Here is a 19,197-nt window from a genome sequence, read left to right on the forward strand (position 1 = left end):
GCGCTGTTTTCAGGAAGGTGTCACCGCAGTGCGATCACCAGGGGGCGCTGTTTGCAGGAAAGTCTCATTGCAGTGCGTTCTCCGGGGGGGGCGCTGTTTGTAGGAAGGTGTCTCCAGGAAGGTGCCACCGCAGTGCGATCTCCGGGGGGCGCTGTTTTCAGGAAGGTGTCACAGCAGTGCGTTCTCCGGGGGGGCGCTGTTTGTAGGAAGGTGTCTCCGGGGGGCGCTCTCCGCAGAGTGCTGCTGTCTAAGCTCACAACATAAACACGGCATTTCAGATGGAACCTGAGGAAGGACTCGGCAGCACAGCACAGAAAGTGCGCCCCCTGCAGGTTCCAGTGCATGGAGACAGGTGTGGCCCCCCCAGGGTAAGAGGCACTGGGGGGCCCCTCCTCTAGTCCAGCAGCTCCTTGATGCACCAGCAGCAGAGCAGGAAGTACAGGCACTCTTTCATGCTCTTGAGGAAGGAGTGCCCCATGTTGGCCCCCATCCAGTTCTTGTACCTCGGGAACGGCAGAGACATGCTCCTCAGGGCTTGTCCCATGGAGAACGGGGCGAAGGGCCGGCGGGGTTCAGCTTGGCACAGACGGGTGTTGCGTTTGCCGAAGGGGAACATGTTGTGGAGGAGGGGGGGTCTGGCGGGGCCAATTTATCAGCTGCGGGCCCCCCCGAGCACGAGGACCGGGGGGGGGGGGGGGCGCGGCGGAGCCGGAACGTTCTGCAATCTGCGCTTTTGTCATTGCGGGAACAAGAGAGAGAAGCGCCCGGGGGCCCTTCACACAAACACCCCCTCCCCCAATGATTAACCCTTCGTAGGCGTAGAGGTGGAACAGCCGCGCCAGGGGCCCCGTGACTGCGGGTCGGCTGATGTTCAGCTGAGACAGTCGCTGACACAGCACGGCCACAAACGCTGACACCAGCGCGGGGGGGGATGGGGCCGGGGACCCTGGAACAACTCTCTACAAACACAGCAAATCAAGTCTTTGCCTCCATTACCCATCACCCCCCTCCCCCTCCTTCACCGGCGTCAGCTGTGCCACAAAGGATCAAGGTGGCATCTACTCCGAACCACAACCCAACGAGACCTGCAGACTGAGGAGAGAAGAGAGGGCATTGAGTGCCGAGACAGCCAATCAGGGGCCAGGAAGACACACAACAAAAACATGGTGGCGGGGGGGCAAACCGGGGGGTCAGGAGAACAAATGGGGGGTCAGGAGAACAAACTGTGAGTCAGGAGAACAAACTGGGGGGTCAGGAGAACAAACTGGGGGTCAGAAGAACAAACTGGGAATCAGGAGAACAAACCGGGGGGTCAGGAGAACAAACTGGGAATCAGGAGAACAAACTGGGGGGTCAGGAGAACAAACTGGGGAGTCAGGAGAACAAACTGGGGGGTCAGGAGAACAAACTGGGGAGTCAGGAGAACAAACCGGGGGGTCAGGAGAACAAACCGGGGGGGTCAGGAGAACAAACTGGGGGGTCAGAAGAACAAACTGGGGGGTCAGGAGAACAAACTGGAGGGTCAGGAGAACAAACCGGGGGGTCAGGAGAACAAACTGGGGGGTCAGGAGAACAAACTGGAGGGTCAGGAGAACAAACTGGGGGGTCAGGAGAACAAACTGGGGGGTCAGGAGAACAAACTGGGGGGTCAGGAGAACAAACTGGGGGGTCAGGAGAACAAACTAGGGGTCAGGAGAACAAACTGGAGGGTCAGGAGAACAAACTGGGGGGTCAGGAGAACAAACTAGGGGTCAGGAGAACAAACTGGGAGTCAGGAGAACAAACCGGGGGGTCAGGAGAACAAACTGGGGGGTCAGGAGAACAAACTGGGGAGTCAGGAGAACAAACTGGGGAGTCAGGAGAACAAACTGGGGAGTCAGGAGAACAAACTGGGGAGTCAGGAGAACAAACTGGGGAGTCAGGAGAACAAACTGGGGAGTCAGGAGAACAAACCGGGGGGTCAGGAGAACAAACTGGGGGGTCAGGAGAACAAACCGGGGGGTCAGAAGAACAAACCGGGGAGTCAGGAGAACAAACTGGGGAGTCAGGAGAACAAACTGGGGAGTCAGGAGAACAAACTGGGGAGTCAGGAGAACAAACTGGGGGGTCAGGAGAACAAACTGGGGAGTCAGGAGGACAAACTGGGGAGTCAGGAGGACAAACTGAGGGGGTCAGGAGGACAAACTGGGGGGGTCAGGATGATATAAAAGGAATACGTGGCTCTTTATTTGGACCCCTCGAACCTTCACCCTCCACTTACTACCTCTCCCAACTTTTCACCTCCGACCCCATATTGCGCTCAGCCACTCTCCTACCCCCCCGCCCCCCCAAGCTAGCCAATGAGGAGCCAGGAAGACACGTAGCAGAAACATGGTGGCGGGGGCAAACCCGAGGGTCAGGGGGTCAAACTGGGGGTCATGAGGCAACAGAAGACCTGGCTCTTTATCTGGACCTCTGACCTCCACTTCTTACCTTACTTTTTCACCTCCAACCCCACTCACCTGACCCCCCCCCACCTCCCAAGCGAACCAATCAGGAGTCCGGAAAACAAGCAACAAAAACATGGTGGTGGGGGCAAACCGGGGGGTCAGGAGGGCAAGAAAGGAAGATGTGGCTCTTTGTCTGGACCTCTGACCTTCATTTCTTACCTCTCCTGACTTTTCACCTCCGACCCCACATTGCCCCCCCCCAAGCTACAGAGTGAGGGAGAGTCTGGACTACCCTTCTGTGTTCATAGTCTGGAACAATAAAGTTGATGTCACAGAGTGAGGAGGGTCTAAACAGATCTGTGTTCGTTGTTTGGAATAATAAAGTTTTATCAGTGCCGATGTCATCAGAGAGAGGAGGGTCTAAACAGATCTGTGTTCGTTGTTTGGAACAATAAAGTTTTATCAGTGCCGATGTCATCAGAGAGAGGAGGGTCTAAACAGATCTGTGTTCGTTGTTTGGAACAATAAAGTTGTATCAGTGCTGATGTCATCAGAGAGAGGAGGGTCTAAACAGATCTGTGTTCGTTGTTTGGAACAATAAAGTTGTATCAGTGCTGATGTCATCAGAGAGAGGAGGGTCTAAACAGATCTGTGTTCGTTGTTTGGAACAATAAAGTTGTATCAGTGCTGATGTCATCAGAGAGAGGAGGGTCTAAACAGATCTGTGTTCGTTGTTTGGAATAATAAAGTTGTATCAGTGCTGATGTCACAGAGTGAGGGAGAATCTGGACAGACCTTCTGTGTTCATAGTCTGGAACAATAAAGCTTGATGCTGATGTCATCACAGGTCTCACTGTCATGTCATAGACAGCGGGGGAAGGGTTAGATGATGTAAGGAAGTCATGTGACGAATTAAATAATAACAAAGGGATGAACCTTTTATTGCAACATCAAGTCGTCACCAACATTTCCGGGAAACAAGCGATTATACAACCCAAACAATGTATATACACGGCTGGCTCCACCCACCACAGCGCACATCGGTGGTTTGCGGCCCTAGGGATGCGTTTCGGGGACCCGGCACGGTGGCAGAATGTCTCTAAAACGCGTCCCTAGCGATGGAAACCACAGATGTACCTTGCGGTGGGCGGAGCCATCTAATGACTATGACGCGGGGGGTGACGGCCGTACCTGACAGGTCTCCCCGGCTACGATCGGGGGGGGGGGGCAGTATCCGCTGCCTCTGATCTCTCTGCTGGCTCCGCCTTCTTCCTTCCTACTCGATCCCGCATCACAGTCATCCCGCCACCATGATTCACAGTTCTTTCACCCAGATGTCAGTAGTCCTGCGGGGTGGGACGGACGCCACGTGTGAAGAACAGATACAAGTGACGTCACGGCGCAGTCTGTGCGAGCGCTGCGTCCCAGCGAATGACCCCCATTGTCACACTCACCCCCCCCATGGTTTTAGGACTTCCGCAGAGTAAATGGACGGCACCGGAGGGGGAGGAGCGAGCACACGGGAGGGCGGGGACACACAGACGGGATACTTTACTTCCTGGACGTGCGCTCCTCCTCTTCGTTCTCCAACATGTACGCCGGGTGGTAACTCTCCACCCCCGCCGGCGTCGTGTATCGCAGCGTCGGGTTCTTGATGGTGTTCTCCGTGCTCCCGAGAGACGTGTAACTGCCAAAGAGACACAGATTGTGACTCCCAACTCCAGAGAGACAGGCGGGAGGGCAGAGAGACAGGCGGGAGGACAGAGAGACAGGCGGGAGGACAGAGAGACAGGCGGGAGGACAGAGAGACAGGCGGAAGGACAGAGAGACAGGCGGGAGGACGGAGAGACAGGCGGGAGGACGGAGAGACAGGCGGGAGGACAGAGAGACAGGCGGGAGGATAGACGGACAGGCGGGAGGATAGACGGACAGGCGGGAGGATAGACGGACAGGCGGGAGGACAGAGAGACAGGCGGGAGGACATAGAGAGACAGGCGGGAGAACATAGAGACAGGCGGGAGGACAGAGAGACAGGCGGGAGGACAGAGAGACAGGCGGGAGGACAGAGAGACAGGCAGGAGGGCAGAGAGACAGGCGGGAGGACAGAGACACAGGCGGGAGGACAGAGAGACAGGCGGGAGGACAGAGAGACAGGCAGGAGGGCAGAGAGACAGGCGGGAGGACAGAGAGACAGGCGGGAGGACAGAGAGACAGGCGGGAGGATAGAGAGACAGGCGGGAGGACAGAGAGACAGGCGGGAGGACATAGAGAGACAGGCGGGAGAACATAGAGACAGGCGGGAGGACAGAGAGACAGGCGGGAGGACAGAGAGACAGGCGGGAGGACAGAGAGACAGGCAGGAGGGCAGAGAGACAGGCGGGAGGACGGAGAGACAGGCGGGAGGACAGAGAGACAGGCGGGAGGACAGAGAGACAGGCGGGAGGACAGAGAGACAGGCGGGAGGGCAGAGAGACAGGCGGGAGGATAGACGGACAGACGGAAGGATAGACGGACAGACGGGAGGATAGACGGACAGACGGGAGGACAGAGAGACAGACGGGAGGACAGAGAGACAGGCGGGAGGATAGACGGACAGGCGGGAGGATAGACGGACAGGCGGGAGGATAGACGGACAGACGGAAGGATAGATGGACAGACGGGAGGATAGATGGACAGACGGGAGGATAGACGGACAGGCGGGAGGATAGACGGACAGACGGAAGGATAGATGGACAGACGGGAGGATAGATGGACAGACGGGAGGATAGATGGACAGACGGGAGGATAGATGGACAGACGGAAGGATAGATGGACAGACGGGAGGATAGATGGACAGACGGGAGGATAGATGGACAGACGGGAGGATAGATGGACAGACGGAAGGATAGATGGACAGACGGAAGGATAGATGGACAGACGGACAGGCGGGAGGATAGATGGACAGACGGGAGGATAGACAGACAGACGGGAGGATAGACGGACAGGCGGGAGGATAGACGGACAGGCGGGAGGATAGACGGACAGATGGGAGGATAGACGGGCAGACGGGAGGACAGAGAGACAGGCGGGAGGATAGATGGACAGGCGGGAGGATAGACGGACAGATGGGAGGATAGACGGACAGACGGGAGGATAGACGGACAGGCGGGAGGATAGACGGACAGGCGGGAGGATAGACGGGCAGGCGGGAGGATAGACGGACAGACGGGAGGATAGACTGACAGGCGGGAGGATAGACGGACAGACGGGAGGATAGACTGACAGGCGGGAGGATAGACGGACAGGCGGGAGGATAGACGGACAGGCGGGAGGATAGACGGACAGACGGGAGGATAGACGGACAGGCGGGAGGATAGATGGACAGACGGGAGGATAGATGGACAGACGGAAGGATAGATGGACAGACGGACAGGCGGGAGGACAGAGAGACAGGCGGGAGGATAGACGGACAGACGGGAGGATAGACGGACAGGCGGGAGGATAGATGGACAGATGGGAGGATAGACGGACAGGCGGGAGGATAGACGGACAGGCGGGAGGATAGACGGGAGGATAGACGGACAGACGGGAGGATAGATGGACAGACGGAAGGATAGATGGACAGACGGGAGGATAGATGGACAGACGGAAGGATAGATGGACAGACGGACAGGCGGGAGGATAGATGGACAGACGGGAGGATAGACGGGCAGGCGGGAGGACAGACGGACAGGCGGGAGGATAGACGGACAGACGGGAGGATAGATGGACAGACGGAAGGATAGATGGACAGACGGGAGGATAGACTGACAGGCGGGAGGATAGACGGACAGACGGGAGGATAGATGGACAGACGGAAGGATAGATGGACAGACGGGAGGATAGATGGACAGACGGACAGGCGGGAGGATAGATGGACAGACGGGAGGATAGACAGACAGACGGGAGGATAGACGGACAGGCGGGAGGATAGACGGACAGGCGGGAGGATAGACGGACAGATGGGAGGATAGACGGACAGACGGGAGGACAGAGAGACAGGCGGGAGGATAGATGGACAGACGGGAGGATAGATGGACAGGCGGGAGGATAGACGGACAGATGGGAGGATAGACGGACAGACGGGAGGATAGACGGACAGGCGGGAGGATAGACGGACAGGCGGGAGGATAGACGGACAGGCGGGAGGATAGACGGACAGGCGGGAGGATAGATGGACAGGCGGGAGGATAGACGGGCAGGTGGGAGGATAGACGGACAGACGGGAGGATAGACGGACAGACGGGAGGATAGATGGACAGACGGAAGGATAGATGGACAGACGGACAGGCGGGAGGATAGATGGACAGGCGGGAGGATAGATGGACAGACGGGAGGATAGATGGACAGACGGGAGGATAGATGGACAGACGGGAGGATAGATGGACAGACGGAAGGATAGATGGACAGACGGACAGGCGGGAGGACAGAGAGACAGGCGGGAGGATAGACGGACAGACGGGAGGATAGACGGACAGGCGGGAGGATAGATGGACAGATGGGAGGATAGACGGACAGGCGGGAGGATAGACGGGCAGGCGGGAGGATAGACGGACAGGCGGGAGGATAGACGGGAGGATAGACGGACAGACGGGAGGATAGATGGACAGACGGAAGGATAGATGGACAGACGGACAGGCAGGAGGATAGATGGACAGACGGAAGGATAGATGGACAGACGGGAGGATAGATGGACAGACGGACAGGCGGGAGGATAGATGGACAGACGGAAGGATAGATGGACAGACGGGAGGATAGATGGACAGACGGAAGGATAGATGGACAGACGGACAGGCGGGAGGATAGATGGACAGACGGGAGGATAGACGGGCAGGCGGGAGGACAGACGGACAGGCGGGAGGATAGATGGACAGACGGGAGGATAGACGGACAGGCGGGAGGATAGACAGACAGACGGGAGGATAGACGGACAGGCGGGAGGATAGACGGACAGGCGGGAGGATAGATGGACAGACGGAAGGATAGATGGACAGACGGACAGGCGGGAGGATAGATGGACAGACGGGAGGATAGATGGACAGACGGGAGGATAGATGGACAGACGGGAGGATAGATGGACAGACGGAAGGATTGATGGACAGACGGACAGACGGGAGGATAGATGGACAGACGGGAGGATAGATGGACAGACGGAAGGATAGATGGACAGACGGACAGGCGGGAGGATAGATGGACAGATGGGAGGATAGATGGACAGACGGGAGGATAGATGGACAGACGGAAGGATTGATGGACAGACGGACAGACGGGAGGATAGATGGACAGACGGGAGGATAGATGGACAGACGGAAGGATAGATGGACAGACGGGAGGATAGACGGACAGACGGGAGGACAGAGAGACAGGCGGGAGGATAGACGGACAGGCGGGAGGATAGACGGACAGACGGGAGGATAGACGGACAGACGGGAGGATAGACGGACAGACGGGAGGATAGACGGACAGACGGGAGGACAGAGAGACAGGCGGGAGGATAGACGGACAGGCGGGAGGATAGATGGACAGACGGGAGGATAGACGGACAGGCGGGAGGACAGAGAGACAGGCGGGAGGATAGACGGACAGGCGGGAGGATAGACGGACATATGGGAGGATAGACGGACAGATGGGAGGATAGACGGACAGGCGGGAGGATAGACGGGCAGGCGGGAGGATAGACGGACAGGCGGGAGGACAGAGAGACAGGCGGGAGGACAGAGAGACAGGCGGGAGGATAGACGGACAGGCGGGAGGATAGACGGACAGACGGGAGGATAGACGGACAGGCGGGAGGATAGACGGACAGGCGGGAGGATAGACGGACAGACAGTTGGACGGACAGCCCCTCACCCTTTGTCATACAGGATGCAGTATGGAATGTAGAGCGTGCGCAGGAACTCCCAGATGTCGTGGTAGGACCAGTCCTGGAAAACAGACAGCGGTGAATACGGCACCCTCCCCCCAGTGAAGGGGTCACATGACCTGCAATCTCACACTCACCAGCAGGGGGTTAACTCTCATGTATTTGGGCCAGCCGGGATCGGTCAGGCACATGGGGGTCAGGGTGCGGGAGTACGGGTCTGTCCTGCGGGTCCCCATCAGGATGGCCTCCAACTGAGGCTGCTCCGCCTTCAGGTCCATCAGAGCTTGTTTGATGTCCCCCTGGATGGTGTAGATCTGAAGAGTGTACCTGCATGGGGGGGGGGGGAGGGGGTCATGGACAGTAAGAGATGGGGGGGGGGGGGGGTCATGGACAGTAAGAGTTGGGGGGGGGGGGGGTTAATGAAAATGTGAAAAATTAAATAACTGGATAGAAAGGCGATATGAGGGACCCCCTGCATTCTCAGGAAGCGCTCAGCCATGGCCTCCACCCTTCTCTCCTGGTGGGATCCTTCATTCATGCCCTCCCTCCTCCCCCAGTCTGACGGGATTCTCCATTCTTGCCCTCCCTTCTCCTCCAGTCTAGTGGGATCCTCCATTCTTGCCCTACCTTCTCCTCCTGTCTGGTGGGATCCTCCATTCTTGCCCTTCCTTCTCCTCCTGTCTGGTGGGATCCTCCATTCTTGCCCTCCCTCCTCCTCCAGTCTGGTGGGATCCTCCATTCTTGCCCTCCTTCCTACTCCAGTCTGGTGGGATCCTCCATTCTTGCCCTGCCTCCTCCTCCATTCTTGCCCTCCCTCCTCCTCCAGTCTGGTGGGATCCTCCATTCTTGCCCTCCCACCTCCCCCAGTCTGATGGGATCCTCAATTCTTGCCCTCCCTCCTCCTCCAGTCTGGTGGGATCCTCCATTCTTGCCCTCCCACCTCCCCCAGTCTGATGGGATCCTCCATTCTTGCCCTCCCTCCTCCTCCAGTCTGGTGGGATCCTCCATTCTTGCCCTCCCACCTCCCCCAGTCTGATGGGATCCTCCATTCTTGCCCTCCCTCCTCCTCCAATCTGATGGGATCCTCCATTCTTGCCCTCCCTCCTCCTCCAGTCTGGTGGGATCCTCCTTTCTTGCCCTCCCTCCTCCTCCAGTCTGGTGGGATCCTCCATTCTTGCCCTCCCTTCTCCTCCAGTCTGGTGGGATCCTCCATTCTTGCCCTCCCTCCTCCTCCAGTCTGATGGGATCCTCAATTCTTGCCCTCCCTCCTCCTCCAGTCTGGTGGGATCCTCCATTCTTGCCCTCCCTCCTCCCCCAGTCTGGTGGGATCCTCCATTCTTGCCCTCCCTCCTCCTCCAGTCTGATGGGATCCTCAATTCTTGCCCTCCCTCCTCCTCCAGTCTGGTGGGATCCTCCATTCTTGCCCTCCCTCCTCCCCCAGTCTGATGGGATCCTCCATTCTTGCCTTCCCTCCTCCTCCAATCTGGTGGGATCCTCCATTCTTGCCCTCCCTTCTCCTCCAGTCTGGTGGGATCCTCCATTCTTGCCCTCCCTCCTCCTCCAGTCTGATGGGATCCTCAATTCTTGCCCTCCCTCCTCCTCCAGTCTGGTGGGATCCTCCATTCTTGCCCTCCCTCCTCCCCCAGTCTGATGGGATCCTCCATTCTTGCCTTCCCTCCTCCTCCAATCTGGTGGGATCCTCCATTCTTGCCCTCCCTCCTCCTCCAGTCTGATGGGATCCTCCATTCATGCCCTCCCTCCTCCTCCAATCTGGTGGGATCCTCCATTCATGCCCTTCCTCCTCCTTCAGTCTGGTGGGATCCTCCATTCTTGCCCTCCCTCCTCCTTCAGTCTGGTGGGATCCTCCATTCTTGCCCTCCCTCCTCCTCCAGTCTGGTGGGATCCTCCATTCTCGCCCTGCCTCCTCCTCCATTCTTGCCCTCCCTCCTCCTCCAGTCTGGTGGGATCCTCCATTCTCGCCCTCCCACCTCCCCCAGTCTGATGGGATCCTCCATTCTTGCCCTCCCTCCTCCTCCAGTCTGGTGGGATCCTCCATTCTCGCCCTGCCTCCTCCTCCATTCTTGCCCTCCCTCCTCCTCCAGTCTGGTGGGATCCTCCATTCTCGCCCTAACTCCTCCTCCATTCTTGCCCTCCCTCCTCTCCCAGTCTGGTGGGATATAGTCTTGCCCCCCTCCTGTGGGATCTTCCACTCTCCCCCCCCCAATCTGGTGGGATCTTCCACTCTTGCCCCTCGCCCCCAATCTGGTGGGATCTTCCACTCTTGCCCCTCCCCCCAATCTGGTGGGATCTTCCACTCTTGCCCCTCCCCCCAATCTGGTGGGATCCGCCTCCATTCTCACCGTTTGGTGGTGTCCTGCATGAACTGCTCCATCTCTAGGAAGGGGGAGACGATGCGGATGTACAGAGCCTGCAGCTTCTCCTTCTTCTCCGGGTATCGCCTTTTAAAGACAACAAAACAAGGAGCATTCTGGGTAAAGACGGTCAACTTTTCCAGAACCCATCACTGGGGGGGGGGGGGGGGCACTCACCTCTGTACGGCGGCGTGATACAAGTGCAGGAGTGCAGTGCAGTCTTTACCGCCATTGAATGCCACAGAGATCTTCTCCAGACTGTACTGATCCAGAGCCTCCTCCACCGTCTGCAACGCCGAGGCGACCTTCAACCCCAGAGGGGACCCTGAGGAGACAACGAGGGGTCATTCTACACCCAGGGGGGACCCTGAGGAGACAATGAGGGGTCATTCTACACCCAGGGGGGACAACGAGGGGTCAATCTACACCCAGGGGGGACAACGAGGGGTCATTCTACACCCAGAGGGGACCCTGAGGAGACAATGAGGGGTCATTCTACAACCAGAGGGGACCCTGAGGAGACAACGAGGGGTCATTCTACACCCAAGGGGGGACAACGAGGGGTCATTCTACACCCAGAGGGGACCCTGAGGAGACAATGAGGGGTCATTCTACAACCAGAGGGGACAACGAGGGGTCAATCTACACCCAGAGGGGACCCTGAGGAGACAACGAGGGGTCATTCTACACCCAGAGGGGACCCTGAGGAGACAACGAGGGGTCATTCTACACCCAGGGGGGACAACGAGGGGTCAATCTACACCCAGAGGGGACCCTGAGGAGACAACGAGGGGTCATTCTACACCCAGAGGGGACCCTGAGGAGACAACGAGGGGTCATTCTACACCCAGAGGGGACCCTGAGGAGACAACGAGGGGTCATTCTACGACCAGGGGGGACAACGAGGGGTCATTCTACACCCAGGGGGGACAACGAGGGGTCATTCTACACCCAGCGGGGACAACGAGGGGTCATTCTACACCCAGAGGGGACCCTGAGGAGACAACAAGGGGTCATTCTACACCCAGGGGGGACAACGAGGGGTCAATCTACACCCAGAGGGGACCCTGAGGAGACAACGAGGGGTCAATCTACGACCAGGGGGGACCCTGAGGAGACAACGAGGGGTCATTCTACACCCAGGGGGGACAACAAGGGGTCATTCTACACCCAGAGGGGACCCTGAGGAGACAACAAGGGGTCATTCTACACCCAGGGGGGACAACGAGGGGTCAATCTACACCCAGAGGGGACCCTGAGGAGACAACGAGGGGTCAATCTACGACCAGGGGGGACCCTGAGGAGACAACGAGGGGTCATTCTACACCCAGGGGGGACAACAAGGGGTCATTCTACACCCAGAGGGGGCAATGAGGGGTCAATCTACACCCAGAGGGGACCCCGAGGAGAAAATGAGGGGTCATTCTACACCCAGAGGGGACAACGAGGGGTCAATCTACACCCAGAGGGGACCCTGAGGAGACAACGAGGGGTCATTCTACACCCAGGGGGGACAACGAGGGGTCATTCTACACCCAGGGGGGACCCTAAGGAGACAACAAGGGGTCATTCTACACCCAGGGGGGACAACGAGGGGTCATTCTACACCCAGGGGGGACCCTAAGGAGACAACAAGGGGTCATTCTACACCCAGAGGGAGCAATGAGGGGTCATTCTACACCCAGAGGGGACAACGAGGGGTCATTCTACACCCAGGGGGGACAACGAGGGGTCATTCTACACCCAGAGGGGACCCTGAGGAGACAGGGGGTCATTTTACACCCAGAGGGGACCCTGAGGAGACAACAAGGGGTCATTCTACGACCAGGGGGGACAACGAGGGGTCATTCTACACCCAGAAGGGACAACGAGGGGTCATTCTACACCCAGAGGGGACCCTGAGGAGATGAGGGGTCATTCCCCACCCAGAGGAGATAATGAGGGGTCATTCTACACCCAGGGGGGGCAACGAGGGGTCATTCTACACCCAGGGGGGACAACGAGGGGTCATTCTACACCCAGGGGGGGCAACGAGGGGTCATTCTACACCCAGGGGGGGCAACGAGGGGTCATTCTACACCCAGAGAGGACCCTGAGGAGACAAGGGGTCATTCTACACCCAGAGGGGACAACGAGGGGTCATTCTACACCCAGAGGGGACAACGAGGGGTCATTCTACACCCAGGGGGGACAACGAGGGGTCAATCTACACCCAGGGGGGACAACGAGGGGTCAATCTACACCCAGAGGGGACCCTGAGGAGACAACGAGGGGTCATTCTACACCCAGAGGGCACCCTGAGGAGACAACGAGGGGTCATTCTACACCCAGAGGAGAAAACGAGGGGTCATTCTACACCCAGGGGGGACCCTGAGGAGACAACGAGGGGTCATTCTACACCCAGGGGGGACCCTGAGGAGACAACGAGGGGTCATTCTACACCCAGGGGGGACCCTGAGGAGACAACGAGGGGTCATTCTACACCCAGAGGGGACCCTGAGGAGACAACGAGGGGTCATTCTACACCCAGAGGGGACCCTGAGGAGACAACGAGGGGTCATTCTACACCCAGAGGGGACCCTGAGGAGACAACGAGGGGTCATTCTACACCCAGCGGGGACAACGAGGGGTCATTCTACACCCAGAGGGGACCCTGAGGAGACAACAAGGGGTCATTCTACACCCAGGGGGGACAACGAGGGGTCAATCTACACCCAGAGGGGACCCTGAGGAGACAACGAGGGGTCAATCTACGACCAGGGGGGACCCTGAGGAGACAACGAGGGGTCATTCTACACCCAGGGGGGACAACAAGGGGTCATTCTACACCCAGAGGGGACCCTGAGGAGACAACAAGGGGTCATTCTACACCCAGGGGGGACAACGAGGGGTCAATCTACACCCAGAGGGGACCCTGAGGAGACAACGAGGGGTCAATCTACGACCAGGGGGGACCCTGAGGAGACAACGAGGGGTCATTCTACACCCAGGGGGGACAACAAGGGGTCATTCTACACCCAGAGGGGGCAATGAGGGGTCAATCTACACCCAGAGGGGACCCCGAGGAGAAAATGAGGGGTCATTCTACACCCAGAGGGGACAACGAGGGGTCAATCTACACCCAGAGGGGACCCTGAGGAGACAACGAGGGGTCATTCTACACCCAGGGGGGACAACGAGGGGTCATTCTACACCCAGGGGGGACCCTAAGGAGACAACAAGGGGTCATTCTACACCCAGGGGGGACAACGAGGGGTCATTCTACACCCAGGGGGGACCCTAAGGAGACAACAAGGGGTCATTCTACACCCAGAGGGAGCAATGAGGGGTCATTCTACACCCAGAGGGGACAACGAGGGGTCATTCTACACCCAGGGGGGACAACGAGGGGTCATTCTACACCCAGAGGGGACCCTGAGGAGACAGGGGGTCATTTTACACCCAGAGGGGACCCTGAGGAGACAACAAGGGGTCATTCTACACCCAGGGGGACAACGAGGGGTCATTCTACACCCAGAAGGGACAACGAGGGGTCATTCTACACCCAGAGGGGACCCTGAGGAGATGAGGGGTCATTCCCCACCCAGAGGAGATAATGAGGGGTCATTCTACACCCAGGGGGGGCAACGAGGGGTCATTCTACACCCAGGGGGGACAACGAGGGGTCATTCTACACCCAGGGGGGGCAACGAGGGGTCATTCTACACCCAGGGGGGACAACGAGGGGTCATTCTACACCCAGGGGGGACAACGAGGGGTCATTCTACACCCAGAGAGGACCCTGAGGAGACAAGGGGTCATTCTACACCCAGAGGGGACAACGAGGGGTCATTCTACACCCAGAGGGGACAACGAGGGGTCATTCTACACCCAGGGGGGGCAACGAGGGGTCATTCTACACCCAGGGGGGACAACGAGGGGTCAATCTACACCCAGGGGGGACAACGAGGGGTCAATCTACACCCAGAGGGGACCCTGAGGAGACAACGAGGGGTCATTCTACACCCAGAGGGGACCCTGAGGAGACGAGGGGTCATTCTACACCCAGAGGGCACCCTGAGGAGACAACGAGGGGTCATTCTACACCCAGAGGAGAAAACGAGGGGTCATTCTACACCCAGAGGGGACCCTGAGGAGACAACGAGGGGTCATTCTACACCCAGGGGGGACCCTGAGGAGACAACGAGGGGTCATTCTACACCCAGGGGGGACCCTGAGGAGACAACGAGGGGTCATTCTACACCCAGAGGGGACCCTGAGGAGACAACGAGGGGTCATTCTACACCCAGAGGGGACCCTGAGGAGACAACGAGGGGTCATTCTACACCCAGAGGAGAAAACGAGGGGTCATTCTACACCCAGAGGGGACCCTGAGGAGACAACGAGGGGTCATTCTACACCCAGAGGAGAAAACGAGGGGTCATTCTACACCCAGAGGGGACCCTGAGGAGACAATCAGGGGTCATTCTACACCCAGAGGGGACCCTGAGGAGACAACGAGGGGTCATTCTACACCCAGAGGGGACAACGAGGGGTCATTCTACACCCAGAGGGGACCCTGAGGAGACAACGGGGGGGGGGGGGGGTATTCTACACCCAGAGGAGACAACAAGGGGTCAACAAGGAGGAGGGGGGGCTGGGGAGACGGATCTCATAGGGACCATCGATTGACACAAGTCACGTGACAATCCCGGAAACCAATCAGAAGAACCCTTGAAGCACCTCCCAGAGAACTCCCTCATTGGTTACCTGACTGCGCCAGTTGGTAGACCTCGGCGGCGGCCTGCGACACGTTGTTCTTCACGAAGGGCACCACGACCCCCGGAGGAAGGCGTTGGGTCAGGAAGGCGCAGGCCTCCTCCAGCCTGGACTCGGAGTCGGAGTCCAGCGTCAGCTGCACGCGGTAGTAGTTGTTGGCCCAGTCCGGGTAGGAGCCCAGGCTGACGTAGCGGCGGTAACACGTGTTGGCTTCCTCCAGCACGGCGGCGATGGACAGCTCGTCGGAGTTGACGTAGATCTGGCGGCAGTAGAAGCGCGTCTTCTCGTTGCGGAAGAGGTGGTCCAGCCCCTCCAGCGCCCTCTCCATCAGCGACGGGATGCCGGGGAAGACGTAGACGTTGCGCACGCTGATCAGCGGGTACTTGAAGCAGTCGCCGGTGCGTTTGTCCGCGCCGTAGTTCAGCTTGGAGGAGGCGGGGATCCGCGCCAGCTTCATCTCCGGGCATTGGGCGTCCGACTTCCCGAAGAACTTCTGGACCAGGGTCACCAGCTCCGGGTGCGGGAAGACGTCCTCGCCGAAGGCCTGGGCCACCGCCTCGAAGGTCACGTCGTCGTGGGTGGGGCCTATCCCCCCGGAGGTCAGGACGTAGGTGTAGCGGGAGGAGAAGGCGGCGATCTCCCCCGCGATGGCCGCCACGTCGTCTGGGATGACCGAGATCCGGCTGACTTTCACCCCGATGGAGCGGAGCTTCTTACACATGAAGAAGGAGTTGGTGTCCTGAGTGTGGCCCTGAGAGGAGGAGAAGACAGATCACAGGGAGGGTTAGAGTCATGGAGCTGCACTGTGTGGGCGGAGCTTCATCGCTGCCCCTCCCCAGAGGAGCCAAAGAGAATATCTTTGGGTAAATCTGATCTCCGGCCTTCCCTTCAGTCTTGCACAGTTGTACAAGTTACACTAAGTGGGCAGAGTTGTATTTCTGCCCCTCCCCTGAGGAGACAAAGAGAATATCTTTGTACAAGTTACACTAAGTGGGCAGTTTTATTTCTGCCCCTCCCCTGAGGAATAGAGAGGAACGTTCGTTATTAAATTCAACCCCTGGCCCTCCCTTCAATCTTGCAAAATTGTACAAGTTCCTCTAAGGGCTAATATCACAAAGCACCACTAAGTGGGTGGAGCTTTATCTCTGACCCTCCCCTGAGGAGCCAGGGAGAAAATAATTGATTAAATCTGTCCTTCAGCCTTCCCTTTAGTTTTTCACAGTTGTACAAGTTTCTCTAATAAGGGCCAATGTCATGGAGCTGCACTAAGTGGGGGGAGTTTTATTTCTGCCCCTCCCCTGAGGAAAAGGGAGGAATGTTTTTCATTAAATCCAACCTCCAGCCTTGCACAATTGTACAAGTTCATCTATGGGCTAATGTCACGGAGCTGCAATAAGTGGGCAGCGTTTTATCTCTGCCCCTCCCCTGAGGAATGTCTGTCATTAAATTCAACCTCTGGCCTTCCCTTCAATCTTGCAAAACTGTACACATTTCTCTAAGCTTAATGCAGCTGCACTAAGTGGGTGGAGTTTTATCTCTGTCCCTCCCCTGAGGAGCCAAGGGGAATATATTTGATTAAATCTAACCTCCAGCCTTCCCTTTAGTTTTGCACAGTTGTACAAGTTTCTCTAATAAGGGCCAATGTCATCTAGCTGCACTGAGTGGGCGGAGTTTTCTCTCTGCCCCTCCCCTGAGGAGCCAGAGAGAAAATTATGGATTAAATCTGTCCTCCAGCCCTCCCTTTAGTTTTCACAGTTGTACAAGTTTCTCTAATAAGGGCCAATGTCATGGAGCTGCACTAAGTGGGCGGAGTTGTATCTCTGCCCCCGCCCCTGAGGAAACGGGAGGAATGTTTTTCATTAAATCCAACCTCCGCCCTTCCCTTCCGTCTTGCACAGTTGTTTAAACTCTTCTATGAGTTAATGCGATGGAGCTACGCTAAGTGGGCGGCGTTTTATCTCAGCCCCTCCCCCTGAGGAGCAGAGGAGACCATCTTTCATTAAATCTCGCCTTCGGCCTTCCGTCTTGCACCGTTATTTCGGCTCCTCCCCTATGACTAACCAATCACCGCACACCGAGAGCTTCTCACATTGTGCGTCAGATTCGCCTTTCCTAGCCGGAGGACGCCTAGTGTCATCTAGCTCTTTCCAGCGTCACTTAGGGCAGTCTACATGCAAACTCCTCCCACTCCCCCAGACTGACACCCACCCATCAAGGCATTATGATATTTGCATAACTCCACCCACTGCTTGCAGCAGGGCTTTTGAGAGGAGTACTGAGGCCGATGTTTTCCAGGAAGCCCCTCCCACCAGCCATGATCTGCCTGCATTGCATAGAGAAGCACAGAGACCCGGTGATGACATCATTGGGTATTGAATGTGACAGGTCCTCTACAGAGGCCATAACAACAATTCACACTTCATACCAAGTACAGAGTGGTCAGCGCAGTGATCCTCTAGATATCAGCCTGGAGAAGAGGATTGTAGCGGCTGTGCAGTGTGCTGACCAATGTCCGGTTGTGGGATGTATGAGAGTCCCCGCAGTGTGCTGACCAATGTCCGGTTGTGGGATGTATGAGAGTCCCTGCAGTGAGCTGACCAATGTCCGGTTGTGGGATGTATGAGAGTCCACGCAGTGTGCTGACCAATGCCCGGTTGTGGGATGTATGAGAGTCCCCGCAGTGTGCTGACCAATGGCCGGTTGTGGGATGTATGAGAGTCCCCGCAGTGTGCTGACCAATGCCCGGTTGTGGGATGTATGAGAGTCCCCGCAGTGTGCTGACCAATGCCCGGTTGTGGGATGTATGAAAGTCCCCGCAGTGTGCTGACCAATGCCCGGTTGTGGGATGTATGAGAGTCCCCGCAGTGTGCTGACCAATGCCCGGTTGTGGGATGTATGAAAGTCCCCGCAGTGTGCTGACCAATGCCCGGTTGTGGGATGTATGAGAGTCCCCGCAGTGTGCTGACCAATGCCCGGTTGTGGGATGTATGAAAGTCCCCGCAGTGTGCTGACCAATGCCCGGTTGTGGGATGTATGAGAGTCCCCGCAGTGTGCTGACCAATGTCCGGTTGTCCCCGCAGTGTGCTGACCAATGCCCGGACGGCGTCCCTCGCTCACCTTCAGTATCTCGTCTCCGATGATGATGATCCCGGCTGTGACGGCTCCGTCCTCTGAGGGCCCCTGTGGCCCCGGGGCCGGCGCTCCGCACACGCTCTTAGCGGCAGACATGATCAGGTGTCCCCGCAGATTACCTAAGCGACATAACCCTCTGCTGAGCCTCAGCCCCGCCCCCGACATGCGAGCCGCTCCACACAATGAGCCCTGCAGGAGAGAGAGAGAGAGAGGGGCAAAGGTCACATCTGTAACCCCTTCACTGCCAGAAACAATGGGGGGGGGAGAGGGGGAGGGACAGGAATAGAGGGGGGGGGGCCGAATAGGAGAAAGAAGGGGAGATGAAGAGGGGGAGGGGCTGAGAAAAGTATGAGGAGGGGGAGAAGAGATAGAGAGATGAAGAGAAGAGGCAGAAAGAAGGGAGGAGGGGAGAGAAATAGAGGAGGAGCGAGAGGGATAGGGGGGAAAGAGAGGGGGGGAGAGATGGGAAGAAGATAGAGAGGAGAGAGGGGAGGGGAAAGGGGGGAGAGAAGGGAAAGGGGGGGAGAGGGAAAAGGGAGAGGAGGGGGGAGAGAAGGGAAAGGGGGGGAGAAGGGAAAAAGGGAGAGGAGGGGGGAGAGAAGGGAAAGGGGGGGAGAGGGAAAAA

General features: G+C 57.8%; 1 protein-coding gene across 3 annotated transcripts; it reads right to left on the bottom strand.

Annotated features, from left to right (window-relative positions):
- Positions 1–646: 646 nt before the first annotated feature.
- Positions 647–18,801, bottom strand: FLAD1 (flavin adenine dinucleotide synthetase 1). 3 transcript variants are annotated; one of them, XM_040334863.1, is made up of 8 exons: positions 18,558–18,800; positions 15,432–16,191; positions 10,860–11,007; positions 10,671–10,769; positions 8,448–8,637; positions 8,298–8,371; positions 3,985–4,116; positions 653–1,092 (listed from the first exon to the last, which is right to left on the bottom strand). In XM_040334863.1, exons 1-8 carry the CDS (start codon positions 18,735–18,737, stop codon positions 1,059–1,061), a joined length of 1,617 nt encoding a protein of 538 aa, XP_040190797.1. In that variant the 5' UTR covers positions 18,738–18,800; the 3' UTR covers positions 653–1,058. The 3 variants fall into 3 exon arrangements, with proteins under 3 accessions (XP_040190799.1, XP_040190797.1, XP_040190798.1); XM_040334865.1 differs by lacking the exon at positions 8,298–8,371 and having other exon boundaries at positions 647–1,092; positions 18,558–18,801; XM_040334864.1 differs by lacking the exons at positions 653–1,092; positions 8,298–8,371 and having other exon boundaries at positions 3,347–4,116; positions 18,558–18,801.
- Positions 18,802–19,197: the final 396 nt, after the last annotated feature.

This window comes from Rana temporaria, unplaced genomic scaffold, assembly GCF_905171775.1.
Source record: "Rana temporaria unplaced genomic scaffold, aRanTem1.1, whole genome shotgun sequence".
In the NCBI taxonomy this organism is placed as follows: Eukaryota; Metazoa; Chordata; class Amphibia; order Anura; family Ranidae; genus Rana; species Rana temporaria.

Bases quoted from the DNA above. Each gene is read 5' to 3' on its own strand.
- FLAD1 (XM_040334863.1), bottom strand. From the start codon at position 18,737: ATGTCGGGGGCGGGGCTGAGGCTCAGCAGAGGGTTATGTCGCTTAGGT. The intron at 16,192-18,557 runs GTGAGCGAGGGA...TCCTCCTCTCAG, and splicing joins TCGGAGACGAGATACTGAAG to GGCCACACTCAGGACACCAA. The intron at 4,117-8,297 runs GTGAGGGGCTGT...TCTCTTTGGCAG, and splicing joins TGCATCCTGTATGACAAAGG to TTACACGTCTCTCGGGAGCA.